The sequence below is a fragment of the Oncorhynchus clarkii genome, chromosome 1 (genome assembly GCF_045791955.1).
Source record: "Oncorhynchus clarkii lewisi isolate Uvic-CL-2024 chromosome 1, UVic_Ocla_1.0, whole genome shotgun sequence".
In the NCBI taxonomy this organism is placed as follows: domain Eukaryota; kingdom Metazoa; phylum Chordata; class Actinopteri; order Salmoniformes; family Salmonidae; genus Oncorhynchus; species Oncorhynchus clarkii.
Window position 1 is genome coordinate 35,293,326 of NC_092147.1, and position 22,584 is coordinate 35,315,909.

Consider the following 22,584-nt stretch of genomic DNA (forward strand, 5'->3'; position numbering starts at 1 on the left):
TCAGGTGTACCTAATGATGGGACACAACATTGGGAGTCCAGGAGGGATCTGACGGCATAGGCAGGGCTTCCCTCAACATCCAAGGGAGGTGGAGGAGTGTCGTGGGGGACAGCATCAGCCAGGAGACCAGGAACCATCGGCCTGAGGAGGGAAACATGAAAATAAGGTCAGATCCGGTAGTTAGTGAGGAGCTGTAATCGGTATATTAACTCAATGACCCTCCGGAGGACATTGAAATGCCCCACAAACTCAGCTTCCGACAGGGCAAGCGGAGCGGGAGGTTCCTGGTGGAGAGTCAGACGCGATCACCAGGATGGAACACGGGAGCCTCACTACGGTGGCGGTCCGCCTGGTCCTTCTGTCGGTTGACGGCACATTGGAGCCTCTCGTGGGAGGCGTTCCAAACCTCCTCTGCACGCCGGAACCACTCATCCACCGCATAGGCTTCAATCTGGCTCGGTGTCCACGGGGCCAGGGCCGGCTGGTACCCCAGGACGCACTGGTAGGGAGACAGCTCGGTGGAGGAGTGACAAAGTGAGTTCTGAGGCCCACTCCCCCTGCCGGTCCAGGCAGTGACTCCTAAGTAACCTCCCCAGGTCCTGGTTGGTCCTCTCCACCTGCCCATGGGACAGAGGCCAGTATCCGAATGTGAGACTGACCATGACCCTCAGCTTCTCCGTGAAGGCTCTCCCACAGTGAGAGTGAGTGGTGCTGTGATGTGCCGGATCCCAATGGTCGCATATCCGTGGCTTGGGACAGGAAAAGGAGAGGAGAGCGGGTATGAGGTTAAGTTCAGGGAGGAGGCGAGGGCCTGGTCGATGATGTTCCCAGCGGCACTGGAGTCCACTAGAGCTGTAGAGAGAACACTTGAGGCACAGGTGTGCGTATATGATGGGTTGCCAGGACTGGTGGTTAGTAAACCTAGAGACGTCGAGCGCTGGAGAGGTGGAGCAGGAGTAGACGTGACAATGACACAATACATTATTAACAATTCATTTATATTGAGCACAAAATGATCTGAAACACAACCAGAAAGAAGTGCATCCAACAAGTTTGTAGATTCACAAGCTTGATGTTATCATAGCATGCTAGAAATATGGGACCAAATACTGAACTTTTGACTACTTTATTTATCAGGGGTGTCAATAATTTAGGACTCCACTATACATGTTTCAACCATTTTCCATATGAGAAATGAGGAATAAGCAAAGGCTCCTCCCTTCCACTGGTTACCTGCTACTGTCCTCCCTTCCACTGGTTACCTGCTACTGTCCTCCCTTCCACTGGTTACCTGCTACTGTCCTCCCTTCCACTGGTTACCTGCGACTGTCCTCCCTTCCACTGGTTACCTGCTACTGTCCTCCCTTCCACTGGTTACCTGCTACTGTCCTCCCTTCCACTGGTTACCTGCTACTGTCCTCCCTTCCACTGGTTACCTGCTACTGTCCTCCCTTCCACTGGTTACCTGCGACTGTCCTCCCTTCCACTGGTTACCTGCTACTGTCCTCCCTTCCACTGGTTACCTGCTACTGTCCTCCCTTCCACTGGTTACCTGCTACTGTCCTCCCTTCCACTGGTTACCTGCTACTGTCCTCCCTTCCACTGGTTACCTGCTACTGTCCTCCCTTCCACTGGTTACCTGCTACTGTCCTCCCTTCCACTGGTCACCTGCTACTGTCCTCCCTTCCACTGGTCACCTGCTACTGTCCTCCCTTCCACTGGTCTCCTGCTACTGTCCTCCCTTCCACTGGTTACCTGCTACTGTCCTCCCTTCCACTGGTTACCTGCTACTGTCCTCCCTTCCACTGGTCTCCTGCTACTGTCCTCCCTTCCACTGGTTACCTGCTACTGTCCTCCCTTCCACTGGTTACCTGCTACTGTCCTCCCTTCCACTGGTTACCTGCTACTGTCCTCCCTTCCACTGGTCTCCTGCTACTGTCCTCCCTTCCACTGGTCACCTGCTACTGTCCTCCCTTCCACTGGTCTCCTGCTACTGTCCTCCCTTCCACTGGTCTCCTGCTACTGTCCTCCCTTCCACTGGTTACCTGCTACTGTCCTCCCTTCCACTGGTCACCTGCTACTGTCCTCCCTTCCACTGGTTACCTGCTACTGTCATCCCTTCCACTGGTCACCTGCTACTGTCCTCCCTTCCACTGGTCACCTGCTACTGTCCTCCCTTCCACTGGTTACCTGCTACTGTCCTCCCTTCCACTGGTTACCTGCTACTGTCCTCCCTTCCACTGGTCTCCTGCTACTGTCCTCCCTTCCACTGGTTACCTGCTACTGTCTTCCCTTCCACTGGTTACCTGCTACTGTCCTCCCTTCCACTGGTCTCCTGCTACTGTCCTCCCTTCCACTGGTCACCTGTTACTGTCCTCCCTTCCACTGGTCTCCTGCTACTGTCCTCCCTTCCACTGGTCACCTGCTACTGTCCTCCCTTCCACTGGTTACCTGCTACTGTCCTCCCTTCCACTGGTTACCTGCTACAGTCCTCCCTTCCACTGGTTACCTGCTACTGTCCTCCCTTCCACTGGTCACCTGCTACTGTCCTCCCTTCCACTGGTTACCTGCTACTGTCCTCCCTTCCACTGGTCACCTGCTACTGTCCTCCCTTCCACTGGTCACCTGCTACTGTCCTCCCTTCCACTGGTTACCTGCTACTGTCCTCCCTTCCACTGGTCACCTGCTACTGTCCTCCCTTCCACTGGTCTCCTGCTACTGTCCTCCCTTCCACTGGTTACCTGCTACTGTCCTCCCTTCCACTGGTCACCTGCTACTGTCCTCCCTTCCACTGGTCACCTGCTACTGTCCTCCCTTCCACTGGTCTCCTGCTACTGTCCTCCCTTCCACTGGTTACCTGCTACTGTCCTCCCTTCCACTGGTCACCTGCTACTGTCCTCCCTTCCACTGGTCACCTGCTACTGTCCTCCCTTCCACTGGTCACCTGCTACTGTCCTCCCTTCCACTGGTCTCCTGCTACTGTCCTCCCTTCCACTGGTCTCCTGCTACTGTCCTCCCTTCCACTGGTCACCTGCTACTGTCCTCCCTTCCACTGGTCTCCTGCTACTGTCCTCCCTTCCACTGGTCTCCTGCTACTGTCCTCCCTTCCACTGGTTACCTGCTACTGTCCTCCCTTCCACTGGTCACCTGCTACTGTCCTCCCTTCCACTGGTCACCTGCTACTGTCCTCCCTTCCACTGGTCTCCTGCTACTGTCCTCCCTTCCACTGGTTACCTGCTACTGTCCTCCCTTCCACTGGTCACCTGCTACTGTCCTCCCTTCCACTGGTCTCCTGCTACTGTCCTCCCTTCCACTGGTTACCTGCTACTGTCCTCCCTTCCACTGGTCACCTGCTACTGTTCTCCCTTCCACTGGTCACCTGCTACTGTCCTCCCTTCCACTGGTCTCCTGCTACTGTCCTCCCTTCCACTGGTCTCCTGCTACTGTCCTCCCTTCCACTGGTCTCCTGCTACTGTCCTCCCTTCCACTGGTCACCTGCTACTGTCCTCCCTTCCACTGGTCTCCTGCTACTGTCCTCCCTTCCACTGGTCTCCTGCTACTGTCCTCCCTTCCACTGGTCACCTGCTACTGTCCTCCCTTCCACTGGTCTCCTGCTACTGTCCTCCTTTCCACTGGTCACCTGCTACTGTCCTCCCTTCCACTGGTGTCCTGCTACTGTCCTCCCTTCCACTGGTTACCTGCTACTGTCCTCCCTTCCACTGGTCACCTGCTACTGTCCTCCCTTCCACTGGTCTCCTGCTACTGTCCTCCCTTCCACTGGTCTCCTGCTACTGTCCTCCCTTCCACTGGTTACCTGCTACTGTCCTCCCTTCCACTGGTCTCCTGCTACTGTCCTCCCTTCCACTGGTCACCTGCTACTGTCCTCCCTTCCACTGGTCACCTGCTACTGTCCTCCCTTCCACTGGTCACCTGCTACTGTCCTCCCTTCCACTGGTCATCTGCTACTGTCCTCCCTTCCACTGGTCTCCTGCTACTGTCCTCCCTTCCACTGGTCACCTGCTACTGTCCTCCCTTCCACTGGTCACCTGCTACTGTCCTCCCTTCCACTGGTTACCTGCTACTGTCCTCCCTTCCACTGGTCATCTGCTACTGTCCTCCCTTCCACTGGTCTCCTGCTACTGTCCTCCCTTCCACTGGTCTCCTGCAACTGTCCTCACTTCCACTGGTCACCTGCTACTGTCTTCCCTTCCACTGGTCACCTGCTACTGTCTTCCCTTCCACTGGTCACCTGCTACTGTCCTCCCTTCCACTGGTCTCCTGCTACTGTCATCCCTTCCACTGGTCACCTGCTACTGTCATCCCTTCCACTGGTCTCCTGCTACTGTCATCCCTTCCACTGGTCACCTGCTACTGTCATCCCTTCCACTGGTCACCTGCTACTGTCCTCCCTTCCACTGGTCACCTGCTACTGTCATCCCTTCCACTGGTCTCCTGCTACTGTCATCCCTTCCACTGGTCACTTGCTACTGTCCTCCCTTCCACTGGTCACCTGCTACTGTCCTCCCTTCCACTGGTCACCTGCTACTGTCCTCCCTTCCACTGGTCTCCTGCTACTGTCATCCCTTCCACTGGTCTCCTATTACTGTCCTCCCTTCCACTGGTCACCTGCTACTGTCCTCCCTTCCACTGACATGTTGTTATGTTGAGCCCATAATGTTTTTTTTCTTTCTCTTTCTGTTGTCTAGTGGTCAAGGCAAGACTGTGACAACAGTCTTGACAGCCCCTCCCTCTCCCTCTTTCTCTCTCTCCTCTCTCAATATTATGTCACTTCTCCCAGCTCTTACTGACACCTCCCATGACACCTACTCTTGTTTTCTATTCAATGTATCAAGCACCGACTGACAGTGGACGTCCTTGGATGTTGAAAGTAATTGACATTTGGTCAGTCCGCCCTGGCCAGACAAAATCTGAACCAATTACAGACGTCTGTGTTTCACAAGTTTGGACAGCACATCACATTAGAGTACAGTGGAGAAAAAAAATGTAGCTAATTCCTGGAAAATGGTTCAAAAACACATATGCCTTATTTCTCTTAGCTTCCATTTGACACCAAATTGTATGTTCTCCTATAAACTTCACATGATAGTGCTCATGGGGCTTTTTACATGGTAATGCCCCATAGATACCACTGTTGTTCCTGTGACAAACAGTGAGAATAGCCAGGCAGTAACGTGGTTGGTTTATTTCCTGTTGCTGTGCTTGATCACATTTCACTGTCTAGGAGGTGTGTTTTTGTTGGAGGACAGCTTGTCATGGCACACTCTACTCCTAAGCTGTCACAGGGTGTCATAGGCAGCGTGGGAACCTGTCACACCCCCAACACACAGGGCTCATTTGGATAATAAGACTTGGTCAGGTGAGGTGCTATATGAGATTGAGCTAATGTATAGGGGTCAGGGGACAGATACCTCTGTTAATCCAAAGCGTTACCCTCTTCTTATCTAATATGTCCTCACCTTATCTCACCACCTGATGTTACAACCATCTGAAAACACTAGATAAATTAAAGGAAATCTTTGGAGGCCTATATCAACTTTTACACTTGCTTCCATCTATCGTCCAGTTCGGCAGATTCAATACAAGTGACAAGGAAAGGAAGCCATTTTGTAGAATTCAGGTGTCGTGTTTGTTCCAGTTTCCTACCTGAGTGTGTTGAGCGGTGTCTCTCTCAGGCCATTGTGATGGGTTGGTGTTGGATGCCATGTTTGATTTACTGGTTTACTGAGTATATTTTTAGAGTCCTAGTCTTCTCACAGACAAAGGAGAGTTTGTTCCAGCGTCTCTCTCTCCCTCTCTCTCACACAGGCCTGTAAGGTAGCATTCCACTGCTCTCGGCCTGACCGATACCAGAGGAAGGAAAGAGGGCTGTTATTGAAGGAGATAAGCAATGCGATAGAGATTGATGACTCATTTTATCTCATCTCGATTAGAGTGAACACACTTTGGTCTGTGTGTGAGTTTTTTATGTGCACATAGTTATTGCAGTACAGTGAAAAAATATTTTGGTCAGTCGTGACAATTCCACCATAGTGCTAGAATGCTCTTTTGGTGAGGTTGATACGCAGATGAACCCTTCCTCCCTCCCTGACTTGCATTCTAAATGAAAACAGCCTGTGTGAGTAACCGGAAGATAGATAAAAATGTGGCAATGTTGAGTTTTGACTCCTTTGTGTGGTGGTGTTGCGAATAGTTCTGTGTCCTGTTGCCAAATGAGCTCCCCTGATGATACCCAGCTCGTCCAGTGTTTGGCCTATAAATACCACATCATGAGTAATGTTGGGGGTAGTTTGGTCACAGGGAGGGGAGCTAGTAATGGTATATAAACCGTAATAATGACGTTTGTTAAGAAAGCTGGAATTCTTGTGCTCGTCAGATGAAGTCAGTGCATTCCTGCTGGGCAGCTCCCGTATAGGTGGCGCCTGGACCACAGTCAACATTCAAAATGGGGAGGAGATAATAGACGATTTGGGTTAAAACACCTCAGCGAGAGGAGGGGGAGGAGCTAGGCTAGGGGGAGGAGCTCGAACACTAGCTGTGCTGTGTGCCAGTTACACAGCAAGTGGGTCATATGATCTATTACTCATGTTGACAGAACCTTTCTAAGGATCACGCTGCCATATTGGTGTCTTTGGCCTTACTGAGTTATCATGTGCCAAATGAGACACTTTTATAGGCCTAGCCTACTACTACTGTCATATAAATAAAAAATAAGGTCTCTGTGTGTGCTTTATTGACTTTGAGTCAGGCTACGCATGTTATTGCCTTGTTATTAGTGGAGAGCAGATCAAGCATAGTCATAAATCGGCACACAGGGAAGTGGTAAGTGCTGTTCCTGTTCGTCACTGTGAAATACACTCAGGCTTAAGGTAAATCTCATCCTGTGTTAGGCTGCGCTGCTCTTCCCAGAGACAGTCTCTGAAGTTCCAGGTCTGCCAGGTCTGCCAGGTCAGCTCCTGGTGGGAGGCATCAAAGTGGAACACACACACACACACAGTGGCTACAGTGCATTCTGCCTGTCCACTCCCTTTGGCAATAAGCTGTCTTAACGTCTTTGAAGGAGGGAAGTGGGAAATTTAATTGGGTTACAGATCTGTGTTGACGCTCTCGGGTCCGTGAGGTACCATCGGAGCTCTAACTAACCAACAGGAAACTTCAGGAACGCAATACTCGGCTCTGCTCAGCTCCCCAGGAGCAGTGGGCTGGAAATATAAACCTCATTCACTGCTGGTAGACTCAGTCACACATACGCAGGGCCTGACGTCAAAACGGCTCTGTTACGTATAAAGCCTGCAGGAGAGATGCTAAACCCATAGCCTCAATAATCAACAGATGGAGAAGGAAATGGGCCACTTGTATGTGACACAGATGCCTACAGGGTGTGTTAAAGTTAGCAACAATATTATGCTGCTGTGTCTTGAGGGATGACTTTTTTTCACCCCCTTTGGCTAGATAACGTTGTGGAAGTTCGACATGTTCTGTGTAACATGTATAATATTTTGGTTCGGTTGGTTGGTTGGTTGGTTCGGTTGGTTGGTTGGTTCGGTTGGTTGGTTGGTTGGTTCGGTTGGTTGGTTGGTTGGTTGGTTGGTTGGTTGGTTGGTTGGTTCGGTTGGTTGGTTGGTTCGGTTGGTTTGGTTGGTTCGGTTGGTTGGTTGGTTCGGTTGGTTGGTTGGTTGGTTGGGTTGGTTGGTTGGTTCGGTTGGTTGGTTGGTTGGTTGGTTGGTTGGTTGGTTGGTTGGTCGGTTGGTTGGTTGGTTGGTTGTGAGGGTGTTGTTAATTAATCTTATCCATGTTTCTCTTCCTTGCAGAGAGGAGTCAGTAGTACCATGCAATGCTGAACTGAGCCAATCCGAGCCAAGCCAAGCGGATCTGAACGGAAGTCCTTGTCACATCTCATAGCGTGGTGTCTCAGATGGAGCTGAAGGTGTGGGTGGATGGAGTGGTGCGCGTGGTCTGTGGCCTATCAGAGGAGACTTCCTGCCAGGATGTGGTCATCGCACTGGCTCAGGCCATTGGTCAGTATCTCAGTCTCTCTTCCTCTCTTTCCAAACCAACCCTGACTGGCCCCTACCCCATAGTCACTTAACTAGATCTGAAAAGATTGGATAGGATTCAGCAATATGGTGAAAATCCCACTGATCATAGTGCAAGGTGGAACTCCTGTATTACCATATGTCTTCCACCTATCCCATCCTTTCTGACCTCAAAGAAGTGCCAAGGGGGAAAGGGGCTAGGGGTTGACTTGGTATGGAGCAAGCTTCTGTCACCACACCCTCAGGCTGTACTGAAGCCGCATACTGCAGTGCCAAAAACTAAACTCCATATTTAGCAGTTTCCTTTCCTCTGTGCGTGAGCGGCTGCCAGGTCATTAGGGAGAGCTTGTCCTCATTTCAGAGTCCTCATGGAGATTTCAGTTTGTTTGAACATGTTTATATGTTGTATAAGACTTATACAACAGTCTTCTACTCATATTTTTCATTGCTAAGAGAAGTGAGTGAGAGAGAGAGAGAGAGTTGAGTGAAGGACTGCAGACCTAGAGTTTAGAGTCTTGTATAGCCATTAGCCATAGCCCAGAGCTAGAGAGAGGGAAACTAGCAGTTAACTGTATATATTATGGAACTTTGGGTGTCAACATGATGCCCACTTACTGTGTATTTGTGTGGTGATGTCTGGTATGTGTGGTGATTTGTGGCTCTCTGTCTCTCCCTCTCTCTCCCGATCTCTTTCCCGCTCTCTTCCTGCCACAGGTCAGACAGGTCGCTATGTGCTAATCCAGAGACTGAGGGACTCAGAGAGGCAACTGTTAGCCAATGAGAAGCCCCTGGAGTCCCTGGCCAAGCTGGGCCAGCACAGCAACGATGTCCAGTTCTTCCTGCGCCGCACCGGCCCCAGTAGCAGTGATGGACCAGGGTCTGGTTCTGGTACCAGCCAGGACCGGGTTACCCCTCTTCCCCTGCCCAAACACCCCGACCCAGAGCCCCTCAAACACAACCAGCCCAAGAAGTCCCTCACCTTCAACCTGGGGCCCTCCACCTCCCCCAGAACCAAAGCCAAGCAGCTCATCAGAAAGTCTCCCCGCGACTCCCCCGAACAGAGGACCTCACCCAGCCCCATCCCTCCCCACCATGCTCCCTCCTCACACTCCCCTTCTCCCTCCCCCCACTCTCCCTCTCCCTCCCCTCCAGTGGGCCCGTCCAAAGAGGAGGTTTTCCGGCAGGTTCTACAGCAGCAGGAGAGGCTGAGGGCCATTGAGGCCCAGCTGGAAATCATGGAGAGAGACTCTCGGTCCTGGAACAGGGCCTCCTCGGCCCCCTCCCCTGTCCCAGAGGCTCGTCTCCCGGAGGAGATGGAAGCTCTGGAGCAGGCAGCCAGGAGGAACCAGGCCGAGTTGGCCCACGAGACGTTCTGGGAGGAAGAGCTGCAGGCGGAGGTGGAGAGAGAGAGGGGGATGAGGAGGAGGCTAGGGGAGCTCCATTCCAAGATGGACGACTGCGGCAGGCGACTCCACGACTTCTCGTCTCGCTCCGCCCAGCTTGAGCAGCAGATCCAACAGGAGAGCCTAGGGGGCGTCGCCCAGCCTGGGAGGACCAATCAGGCAGGGGGTGAGGAGTCCCTAGGGGCGATGAGGGCGGAGCTACAGAGCCAGGGGAGGCACAGCGAGGAGCTGGAGGGGGCGTTATCAGAGACGGACAAGGCTCTGGGGAAGGCCGAAACACTGCTGCAGGTAAGGAGAGAGGGCAGGGCCCTGGAGAGAGGGCAGGGCCCTGGAGAGAGGGCAGGGCCCTGGAGAGAGGGTAGGGCCCTAGAGAGAGGTGTGTAGCTTGCTCTCTCCTTCACCCACACACCTACCCAGTACCCACAAGAAGCTCAATGGGTGTAGCTCAGTGGTACCCAAATGGGGGGTCAATGGTGTGGGACAAACTGATTCAAGCCTGGGAAACCAAGTGAGCCAATCAATGACATCAATCAATTAATGGTGGGCTGCAGTGATCTTTTACGTTGTGATCTGGTAGATCACAAGAACATTTGAAAAACTTTATCAAAAATGTTTGGGAACCACTGGTGTAGGAACCCTCGCTCCCCCCCTCTTGCCAGCACACTGCAGCAAACACACACGTATACACTTATCAGTGCAATGACACTCAACAACAAGTAAATATGATCTCTGACTCCAATGGTGATGGGGAAATCTACAGTATATTTATTGGGAAAAAAACTTTCTCAAAATTAAACAATGTTTTGTACTTAAATCCAACTTGTATCTAATTGGAAGAATGTTTGCTATGAATTGTAATGTGACCCCTGTTGGGTGTCTGACTGAACTTGCTTGTCTGGTATGATTGGCTGTGACAGCCTAGTTCTCATCTGGACCGATTGGATATACTCTCTCATATACGAATCTGTACTCTCATTCGTATGACATTGACAGTGCCTCTAATTCCTTATATCCTTGTATCTTAAACGGAGAAAATGATCAAAACAGAATAAAGATCATTATTCAATTATAGTGGTGTAAAGCACTTAAGTAAAAATAGTTTAAAGTAGTTTTTGGGGGTATCTGTACTTTACTTGACTATTTATATTTTTGAAAACTTTTACTTTTACTTCACTACATCCCTAAAGAAAATAATGTACTTTTTACTCCATACATTTTCTCATTACATTTTGAATGCTTAGCAGGACAGAACATGGTCCAATTCACACACTTATCCAGAGAACATCCCTGGTCGTCCCTACTGCCTCTGATCTTGCAGACTCATCAAACACAAATGCTTCATTTGTAAATTAGGTCTGAGTGTTGGAGTGTGCTATCTGTAAATTTGGCTATCCGTCAATTTTAAAAACAAGAAAATTGTGCTGTCTGGGTTGCTTAATATAAGGAATTTTCAATTCATACTTTTAAATTGACTTTTGATACTTAAGTATATTTAAAACCAAATGCTTTTAGACTTTTACTCAAGTAGTATCTTACTGGGGAACTTTCACTTTTACTTGAGTCATTCTCTATTAAGGTATCTTTACTTTTACTCAAGTATGACAATTGGGTACATTCCCCACCGTTGTTCATTTGCACAAGTGCATTTTCTTAGCTTGACTTGGACACAAGCAGGTCTGGTTGCTTACAGTTGGAGGCGGTAATGTTGTTCAGAGCCGGACTGGTATATCGGTTCACTGATATTGTCGGCCGGTATCGGCCTTTTAATGTTATATCGGTATCGGCTGATAACTCCACAATAACTGAGATTCAAATATAGGATGAAAAAAAAGGGAATTTCATTCTTATCTGAACACTTGTGGACATTCTTATGTGTCATAATTGTCACAAAGTCTGTAGCATAGTTAGTGGACAATTGCTCTTTTTTATTTTAATTTCCCAGCTGTAAAACAGTGTACCGGCAGATATATCAGTATCGGAAGGTTTTGCCCCCCAAAAAATCAGAAACGGTATCGGACCCCAAAAAACAGATTGGTGAGGCTCTAATGTTGTTGTTGTGGTGAGGCTGTGCCTGGTGAATAATGGCCTTACCCAGTTGGAGGGAAACACAAGCCTCATCATAATTCACATGAAACCTGATACTCGAACAGAGCCACTTTGTGGATCAGGGCTACTGTTCAGGTCAGATACACCCAGAATTATACATTCTGTTTCAGTAATAAGAACAGCTTTTGACAAGGTAGAAGAATGGTTTTGGAAGGTTTATCCAAGAAAACAAACAGAAGGCTACACTGATTGTGCAAATAACCCCCCCCCCCCCTCTTATTTTATTATGTAGCTAATGATATTCTAATGTATTTCATGTGGGTTGAGTGCATTTGCTACATCCCACATTAAGAAAGATAGGCGCTCTTAGACTATTACAACCCATCTGGGGATCCATAAGTAACGGCTGTGCTACATTAGAAGGCCAGTCGATCATCTAAGTGGGAGTGTGACTTGGTCTACATCGTCATGATGACTGACTCATTTAGTCAGTCACAACATTTCTTATCCAGAGCAACTGGGATTAAGTGCCTTGCTTAAGGGCACATCAACAGATTTTTCACCTAGTTGGCTTGGGGATTCGAGCCAAGACATTTTCGGTTACTGGCCCAACGCTCTTAACCACTCCGCTACCTAGCCCTATATAAATGGTCCTCCAAGGAGGAAGGACCCACTTGCTGCCTGGTACACTGCAAACACACCTGCAACCCCAGTACATGTGACTATAAACACTCTGAATCTGAATGGAGATGAGCCGGCAGGTGTCAATTGTTTCCCACAACTAATCCATTCCGGCAGGGTGTAGAGCACATCTCTCTCTATCTCCCCCCCTTTCCCTCTCTCCACTGTTCCGAGAGCGACTTTATAGTTGACGTTGGCAAGACAAGTGGCTTCTCACCCAGCTTTTTCACCCAGTTCAATTCAAAGTTCAATTCAAATTGATGGGCATCTATACACTTAAACATACTTTGCTGATTGCAACAAGCTTATGAACTGTATGTTCATGAATGTTACACCTTTGCAGGCAGCAGTGGCGAGCTGGAGTTTTATGCAGCTAGTGGCTGTTTGTTAATGATGACAAGCCACCCTGGGGCGGCAGCGTAGCCTAGTGGTTAGAGCGTTGAACTAGTAACCGAAAGGTTGCAAGTTCAAATCCCTTAGCTGACAAGGAACAAATCTGTCATTCTGCCCCTGAACAGGCTGTTAACCCACCGTTCCTAGGCTCTCATTGAAAATAAGAATTTGTTTGTAACTGACTTGCCTAGTTAAATAAATCTGACATCTGAGATGAATGCTGTGGCTGTTGCTGCCCTCTGGTGGTGAGAAAAGGAATTACAGCCTTTGAAAGAACCCAGCGCCAGTTAGTCTGCCTTTGTTCCTATGATTGCAAATTACATTTCATGTCTCTGCCAGTTGTGATTGATTTATATTCCAACTAAGCTTTTCAGAAATACATTATCTGAAATACCTCACCGCTTCTTTAATTATCTGTATCTAAATACAAACATGACTGAAACTGCCCTATGTACATTTCAGAGGACAGTTTCAGCGTGGCGCCGTGGGGCCAGTAAATTAAATGTTGCTGGTTTGAATCCTTGAGCCGGCAAGTTGGAAAAATATGTCGTTCTGCCCTTGTGCAAGGCAGTTAACCCCCAACAGCTGCTCCCTGGGTGCTGTTGATTTAAGGCTGCCCCCTGCACATCTCTGATTCAGAGGGGTTGGGTTAAATGTGGAAGACGCATTTTGTTTGAGTGCATTCAATTGTGTCTAGGTATCCTCTTTCCCTTGAGAGAAATGAGGAGAGAGATTTGCTCATTAAAGCCCATTCTCAACTTTTTACCTATACAACACCTATGCCTATAGGATCATTAAGTGTGTCCGTGTAGGGGTTAGGGGTCTATTTGGGATTAGGTGTGACTGTTCTGGCCCCCTCTCTGTGTCCCTCCTTAGGAGAAGCAGGAGGAGTTGGAGGAGCTGAACAAGGAGTTGAGGCAGTGTAACCTGCAGCAGTTCATCCAGCAGGCGGGCGTCCTGCCGACACACACACACTCACGCACAGACCTCAGCGACCAGCTGGAACTAGCTCACCTGCTACAGGAAGGATATAGGAATGGAGGTACGGTTACACACACACACATACAAACACAAACATACACACTCACTCAGATGATTGCTCACCTTAAACCTCTATCTTTCTCTCCACCAGGCCTGAGCTTGCTCCCCTCAGAGTCGCCTCCCCGCCCCACAGCCAAGCAGTTCCTGGGACACCCCCGCAACCTGCAGAACCCGCTGGTGTCCAGCCTCAACCCTGAGGGTGTGTATGTGTGACACTCTACCTGCCACTACCCCGCCCTGTCTCACTCCGCTCTGCCCCCCTGCCTCGGCTTGATTTTTTGGGCCATGCCTGGCGGCCACACCCCTCTTTTCTGTTACAAAGGGTGGAGGTCCCTGCATGGAGCCCCCAACCCACTCCCTGCCCCTGAAGGTTTCCCTTAACGACCTTCTTCTGTCCTCTGACTGCCCCTTTACGCCTCTAATGCTATCTGATTCCCTGATCATTCTGGTTATCTGTTAAAATGGTCCGTCTACAATCATGGTATTCAACTCTGCTTTGCTAACATCTTACTCAGTTGCACATCTCCCCTCCCTCATCTCTTTCTGTTTCGTCCCAACCACTCTCTCTTTCCCTTACTTCTGTCTCTCTCTCTCTCTCTCGATCACCATTCTCTCTAGTTGTTTCTGTCTGTCTGTCTGTCTGTCTGTCTGTCTGTCTGTCTCTCTGTCTGTCTGTCTGTCTCTCTGTGTGTTGTGCATGTTGTGGACTACCAGTAGCTCTGCCTCCTGCTGCTCCCTCCACTCCAGCTGTGCTGTAACATCCAGACCGGTGGTGCAGCTGTGAGTGCTTCATGATTCCCCACAGTATGTCGCTGTGTCCCCTGCCCCAGTCAGTCCAGCGATGCAGGGTGTCTCTCCACCCTCAGAACAACAGGCTTATTCTCTACGGACAGCTGTGTTTCAACACAACCACACTGTTACACTGTCACCACTCTATTTCTGTATAAAAGAGTGAGCCTCATTTAAAAACATACAAATACACATTTTTGCTGCTTTACAATTGATAAAAGAGGCTCAACGACTGACCAATCGGGCTGTAGTGTAAAATATATATTTTTGATTATTGTGTCAGAGAGGCTTTTATGTTTCTGTTTGGGAGATTACTTCCACATTGTCTTGTATGTTGGTGACCTTTGACTTCCAAAGAGAGAGAGAGAGAGAGAGCCTGACCTCAGAACTCTGTAAGGTGTATTGCACAGTCCATTCTCTCCCGTGTGAGGTCATGGGCCCTGTATGAATACTTTAAACATGCATCCTTCCTTCCTCCCTTCCGTGACGTAATCTCTGATCCAACTTGATTGGATAGTGTAAAGTAAGAGTCTCCATGATATTTCAGATGAGTGATTACTTCTAAGGACAGAGAATGGAACAATGCATTTCAGAAGTACTGAAACAGGGCCATGGCCCTGTATGTGGGATGTTGGGTTTCCTCCTAACTGGTTGGAATGGGTTTCCACGGTGTGTGTGTGTGTGTGTGTGCGCTCTCCCTCCTCCCTCCAGGTTGCTGAGGTATTTGGACTGTTTCTCTGGCTTTATTGGGGAAATAGAAGTAGCATGCTTGAGGTAGAAGTTGCCCCTCATCACAGATCTAGGATCAGTTGTCCCTATGACCCAATCCATTAGGTGGTTAAATAACTCAGAATCAGACTCTGAATCAATGGTTAGGGCCAACTTCTACCCACTACCAGGGCATGCTTTACTGTCTCTATCTAGCAAGCTCTCCTTCCGCCTTAAAAAGAAAATTGGTTTCGAGAAAAGTGTTTTCCTAACCAAACCAAATGAATGGAGACATCATCCCCACTTATTTTTGTGTGTCTTGCAGTCGTGACATCCAGAGAATCGTCATGGAGATAAAACAAGGGACAGCAGGGCCAAGGAGTTGTTCACTGTTCAGTTAAAGGGATAGTTCACCCAAATGATAAAATTACAGGAAACAGTGCCAGGAACACTAATCCAAAGCATGGATTGTTGTCATGCATTGTCTATACTGCTTACAGGGTATGGAAACCAATATGTAATTTTGTGATTTGGGTGAACTATCCCTTTAATGTCACCACCACATATTCTATTTAACCCCTGTTTGTCTTTATAACTACTGTCTGTCATTATTATTATCCAGATTACCACATATGCTACAGTGGATGCTGCTGAGGGGAGGACGGCTCCTAATAATGGCTGTAATGGAGTCAATGGAATGGTATCAAACACATGTGGTTGATACCATTCCATTTACTCCGTTCCAGACATTATTATGAGCCGTCCTCCCCTCAGCAGCCTCCACTGACATACTATATACATACTGTATATACTACATAAATATATTTACAGCATTTGGCTACTGTATACCATATGAAGTACGATACATAGTACCTATGTATGAAATGTAAAATAATTTAGGAAACCTTTTACCTAGAGAATTATTACTTTTTCTGTGTATTTAAATATAATAAAAGATGAGGCATTATGTTTTAGATGATCTGGCTGTTGTTGGTGTGTTTTGAATGAATGAAAACGTTCAATCCTCTGAAAGACATCTTTGAAGAATTGAAGAAACCACATCATATTTGCAGATGTACTTGCATATACAGGCCTGGTTTAGTGACACAATAGGATATAGCAAGGATGGGCCGTTGTTGGGAATGTCCAACTCTAAATATTTCACATGCTAGTGCATAAAGCTGACTCAAAACTCAAGTCGCTCTTTCTACGAGGCACATTTGTTTAATGCATTCTACATTTACTGTAGGTATTCCTAGATTAATAATGGCTGCTATAAGGAGCTGTTTTGAATGGTTACTGCAAGTCTTCCAATGCACTGTGAGTGACAGATAGCACAATATATTCATTACACACAGGTGGCTCACACAGTCTGTTACAAAAATGTCTCTCTTGGTGTGGGAGGGAAGTAGTGCACACATCCTGGCACCTGCAGCTATGGGGAGGGGGGGGGGGGGGGTGATTATAATACAGTAGGCATAGAGTATGTGTGACCTAGCAATGATTGCTATGGACATGACTATGCTATGTTGACATGTCCACTCACAAAATGGCTGAACATACACATTTAATGAACGCTCATTATCTATTCAAGTGCTTCCTCATACCATATACTCGCCATTTCCCAGGCTCCAGTCTAGACCTCTCATCTCAACCACAGTGACTTGCTTCGGTAATTGAACATGGAAAATAAAAAGGAACTTATTCACAAAGCAAACATGACACAAGTGCATAACTAGGAACAAGTACAATCTACTTTTAACAGACTATGCAAATGATCAAAAATGCAAATGAAATCTATCCAACCCTTTATGATGAGCAGCCCTGGTCCTGAAAGTGTATTTAGCAGACTAGATAGCATTGAAAGTAAAATGTCTATTCAGTTTTCTGCTCTGTAATGTAGCTTGTTAGAGATTTCACCACTACAGTAAGTGATATCATAAACAGTGATCAAACCCACTTCTCTCCGGACCCACGTCAGATGACTTAGTCCCACTGTTCTCCCTCTCTCTGTGTTTACCTGTGTAAACACGGTGGATGTCTGATGGAATGATTGACATGAACCACCACTGTCCTGAAACAAACTCTGCTTAGCTGCTCCACAGCTCTGTAAATATTTGTCCTTGCTACCACTTGTTAGGAATCCCAAGAAAAGCACATAAAAAGATTCCTCATCTCTTTACATACTGTATGTGCACCCATATATTTAGACCTTTTTTCCACCCTTCAGTAGTTGTCTCATGACTTTGTCAATGTCAGGCATTTCTCTACATGCCTGTTGTAACCCTTACCTCTGTGGGTTGGGGGAGTAGCTGAGGCACACACAGTACCAGTCAAAAGTCTGGACACAAACTCTTTCCAGGATTTTTCTTTATTTGTGCTATTTTCTTCATTGTAGAATAATAGTGAAGACATCAAAACTGAAATAACACATGGAATCATGTAGTAACCAAAAAAGTGTTAAACAAATCAAAATATGTTATATTTGAGATTCTTCAAAGTAGCCATACTTTGCCTTGATGACAGCTTTGTACACTCTTGGCATTATCTCAACCAGCTTCATGAGGTAGTCACATGGAATGCATTTAAATTACCAGGTGTGCCTTGTTAAAAGTTAACTTGTGGAATGTCTTTCCTTCTTAATACATTTGAGCCAATCAGTTGTGTTGTGACAAGGTGGGGTTGGTATACAGAAGATAACCCTATTTGGTAAAAGACCAAGTCCATATTATGGCAAGAACAGCTGAAATAAGCAAAGAGAAACGACAGTCCATCATTACTTTAAGACATGAAGGTCAGTCAATCAGGAAAATTTCAAGAACTTTGAAAGTTTCTTCAAGTGCAGTTGCAAAAAGCATGATGTAACTGTCTCTCATGAGGACCACCACAGGAAAGGAAGACCCAAAGAAACCTCTGCTGCAGAGGATATGTTCATTAGAGTTACCAGCTTCAGAAATTGCAGCCCAAATAAATGCTTCACAGAGTTCAATTAACAGGCACATCTCAGCATCAATTGTTCAGAGGAGACTGCATGAATTAGGCCTTCATGGTCAAATTGCTGCAAAGAAACCACTACTAAATAACACCAATAATAAGAAGAGACTTGCTTGGGCCAAGAAACACAAGCAATGGACATTAGACCGGTGGAAATCTGTCCTTTGGTCTGACGAGTCCAAATTTGAGATTTTTGAACGGATGATCTCCACATGTGTGGTTCCCACCGTGAAGCATGGAGGAGGAGGTGTGATGTTGTGGGGGTGCTTTGCTGGTGACACTGTCTGTAAAAAATAAATAAATTCAAGGCACACTTAACCAGTAAGTGTGCCACTATTTGACCAAGAAGGAGAGTGATGGAGTGCTGCATCAGATGACCTGGCCTCCACAATCACCTGACCTCAACCCAATTGAGATGGTTTGGGATGAGTTGGACCGCAGAGTGAAGGAAAAGCAGCCAACAAGTGCTCAGCATATGTAGGAACTTCTTCAAGACTGTTGGAAAGTTATTCCAGGTGGAGCTGGTTGAGAGAATGCAAAGAGTGTGCAAAGCTGTCATCAAGGCAAAGGGTGGCTACTTTGAAGAAACTAAAATATATTATTATTGGTTCAACACTTTTTTGGTTACCACATGATTCCATATATGTTATTTCATAGTTTTGATGTCTTCACTATTATTCTACAATGTAGAAAATAGTACAAATAAAGAAAAACCCTTGATGAGTAGGTGTGTCCAAACTTTTGACTGGTAGTGTATGTTTGTCAGAGCTACTTGAAAGGGCAAAACAGTTTTGATATTAAGATGAATTATGTGGAATTGGATTATGGTGATAAGATCAGGACATGTCTGGCTTGGCTGGGGATAGATAAGCCCCAAATCCCTACAATTCTCATAGTCTAGAGAGACAGGGAGACAGAGAGGGGGGTGGGGGGGCGAGAGAAGTGGGAAAAGAAAGGAGAGAGAGAGGGACAGTTCTCTGATCTGGTATGACTTCACTAAACCGCACCTGGGAAAGGGAGGCTCACACACACACAGACACACACTGAGCTGTTGCAGGGTCACATTGACATGAGTATGCACTGGAAGTGAAACACTAAACGCTAATGTTGTGTGATAGTCTCATGGGAAGATAAGAGAGAGATGTGGGAAAAAAACAAATACCAAAACACAGACTGAGTAAAATGGATGTTTTCCTATTAGGGATTATCACACAGGAAGGCCTTCCAGTTCAGGAGCAGTTTAAACACATCCAGTTAGTCTCTAATCTTTGGAAACATCCCCTTTGTGGCCTGTACAGACAGAACAGTCACAAGGGCACTACCACTCTCACACACAACCTCACCCACTCAAAATCTAACCCTGAGGAAAGCAATCTGAAACAGTAGAACATTAACAGATTATGATGGGTTGGCAGGGTGCTAACCTAATGAGGGCATTATGTTTGCTCACAGATACAGTACCACTCATCATGGATCCTCTCTCACCTAATCTGTTTAGGATGTTTCAGCAAGAGGCCGGTGAAACTTTTGCCTTTTAAATATAGAAATGTTATAAAGAATGACCTTAACCAGACAGATCAATATGTAGGACGTGGGTTGGAAATCATGGCATGGCATTGAATGTTGTTATCACTAGAAAGAAAGGGCCCTGCCAAAAACAGACTTACTTGTGTAGATCTGAAAGGGTTGGATAGGTATAAGCCCTATGATGGTAGTTCCACTTTTGCCATACTGCTTATACCTATCCAATCATTTCAAATGTACAGTACACGTGTGCCTGGGTCTAAGAGGTAGGGGGCTAGAGGCTGTTTGTAGCCGGTCCTGAATGTTCTACATATAGCCCTGCTGCCTGCATGACTGCCTGTTGATGGGGTGGTGCTGTGAGCGTTTGCACGTTCACATCATGCTGAGTAAGCCACTGTTAATGAGTCTGACTTACATCACTTACATATCTACAGTATCTACTGGGAGTCATCCAGGAGGCAATAAACTCAATACTGAAACAACACACAGGCTTTTAATTGTACAGTAAGAAGGAAATAAATATACTTGAGGCCACATGATTTCAATAGAAAGTTTACTTTTTTCCCCCATGGGGACACATTGTCAAGCTAATTGTTTTGGAACTGACTATACATAGTTATATACATTGATACAAGTATCTATGCTAATTAACGAAATACACATAAAAGTCAACTAAGGCAATGCCAAAGAAAAGCTCACCACCAGTAGAGTCCCAGTAGATGGCATGAAAGGTCTACAGGAAGGCAGGTCCATAGTAAGCTAATGATAAAGGCCTCTGACTGAGAGTCTGTCCAGAGATTGTGTCCTGGGATATAATACAGTACTCAGAAAGGCCACAAGGAGGGCAGTAAAAGCTAATAGGTGTCAGATAGCACTAGATGTACAGCTTGCGGATGGATATACGTTACATTTAGAGAAAGTCTGTCTGGACAGGGCAGTTCCCACGACGGCAGGAGGGGCAGGGAAGTCTCCCTAAAACCAGGTTAGCCGCTGTCACACGCACAGTGGAATTGGGATAGGCGCAATGTACGTTAGTCAGTGGCTTACCTGATTTCAGATTTGTAAGATATCCTACTAAATGCTGACATAAGTGGCTGGGGAGGGGGGTAATAACACAATAATAGCATAGTAGTAATAATAATAGCCTTATCATACATCTTATTTGACATCAACATGGCATGCAGATGTAAACTTAATTGTGGCCTTAGGAATTTGGCAAAGCAGTTGCCAACATAGTGTGAATCCAAATGCTGAAAATAACTTTTGGATTTAAAACTATATGGCAATCTCAGTTAGTTTGGCAGGCTATTCTTTGGCATTTTCATCTGAATTCTCGATACATTTCAGTTGTAAAATATTTAGCATGGTTCTCTTTTAATCGTATCAGTCAAAATTACAAATATGGTCAACACTAGTGATTAATTCTACAGCACAGGCCTATAACACATCATACACCCTGTGAAACATTGTATCTAGCTATTTCAAAAACAGTTGGAAAATATTCTCATTTTGAACAGAATACAAACATTTCACCAGATAAAAATATACAATATAGCCTACTCACCAATCTCCCAAGTTATATTTTTGAACAGGTCATTTGTAACAGAAAATAACTCCAATAGCTCTGATGAGTGCGACACTTTAATGCATGCAAACACTGTAACTGATTTCTGAAAAAGAAGGTACAATATTTCATTAAAGTTAAGTGCATTTAAAGAATAGCAGTGTGGCCTAGACAAACGCAGAAGTTCAGTCCACTTGCGCTACCCCAACCATGCCATCTCCCCTGCATCTGCAACCTGAACTGCATATGCAAATCATACAGATACTGGCGTCTCGTAAAGCCAGTGGGCAGTCATAGGACGTCCAATAGACAACCATCGAATTACAGCTCCAAGGGGTGTGCTTAACACCACCAATGGGTTTGGTGGATTTCCTGAGTTATAGTTGGGTTGCGGCGCGTTCATTTCTGCACGTCTTACATTAGGAATGAACCATTTCCACGACATACATGTCCTGCAATCGGCAACATTAATCAGAAAGGATTTCACGACTAGATTCCCCCAGTGAAAAAATCGGGCGAACTGTGATGCAACATTGGTCACTTGAGTCAAGGGAGGTGTATTTAACCAGTTTTGAGAAAGAGCGCTCTACCCGTTCTACTACTGAAAGTGGTTGAACTCTGTTCGCTTGTGATCGGTGTTGCCATGAGGAGAGTGTGGTTGTGCACGTACCAAGGATGCTGCTGCATTACAGTAGTGGAAGCCAGAACGAGAGAGCGCGAATGGCACAGACTGTATGATCTATTCTAGACTAATGTGGTAATGCAATCATGAAGTATTCAAGGCGCGTTACGGAGCATCTTAAATTATTTAGATGCCCTGCAAGACGCAAAGTGCCATGTCAGATACAATTGCCCGACACTCAATACCATTATTTAATACACGTTTTAAACAGATTGATACTCACATTTTTCTGATATATTATGTTACCGTTTTATTAGTACTTCCCTCCCCTGTTGACAATTCTCTTCATAATCATAATAATTTTACACATATTTGTAGCTTGAATATTTCCACATTTCCTCTAACTACTGTACTGTCTGGTCCGACCAGATCACAGTGGTCTGGTCAGTGGGGTAGTGAGAGGCAACTCAGGCGGGTTCATCTGAATACATTTAATTCACACAATGTTCTCTCAATCGTGACACTATTTGCATTATTCATTCAACCATATAATTGTCCCCATCAAATATAAAAAACCTGCTGTGGCAGGTAGCCTAGTTTGCCTTGAACGACTGTGGGCTATGAGTAAAACTGTTCAAAATTTGAACTTTTGACCGCGACGGATTGGCTGGTGTCAAACAATAATTTTTTTCCCGCCTCGGTGTATATAAAAACATATTTAAATAGTGCTCTGTGTGTCTGAAGCTTTATTGATACTGGCGCGCG

At 46.6% G+C, this 22,584-nt stretch overlaps 1 protein-coding gene across 7 annotated transcripts in view; it reads left to right on the forward strand.

Moving 5' to 3' along the window:
* Positions 1 to 16,092, forward strand: part of LOC139406569 (ras association domain-containing protein 7-like) — a 58,920-nt gene extending 42,828 nt beyond the window's left edge. For all 7 annotated transcript variants that reach the window (XM_071149307.1, XM_071149334.1, XM_071149345.1 and 4 more), the window contains 5 exons: positions 7,830 to 8,036; positions 8,769 to 9,745; positions 13,454 to 13,619; positions 13,710 to 13,817; positions 15,441 to 16,092. In XM_071149307.1, the coding sequence (XP_071005408.1) occupies positions 7,934 to 8,036; positions 8,769 to 9,745; positions 13,454 to 13,619; positions 13,710 to 13,817; positions 15,441 to 15,472 (1,386 nt within the window). In that variant the 5' untranslated portion in view covers positions 7,830 to 7,933 and the 3' untranslated portion in view covers positions 15,473 to 16,092. The remainder of the gene's footprint in view (positions 1 to 7,829; positions 8,037 to 8,768; positions 9,746 to 13,453; positions 13,620 to 13,709; positions 13,818 to 15,440) is intronic.
* The last annotated feature ends 6,492 nt before the right edge of the window (positions 16,093 to 22,584 follow it).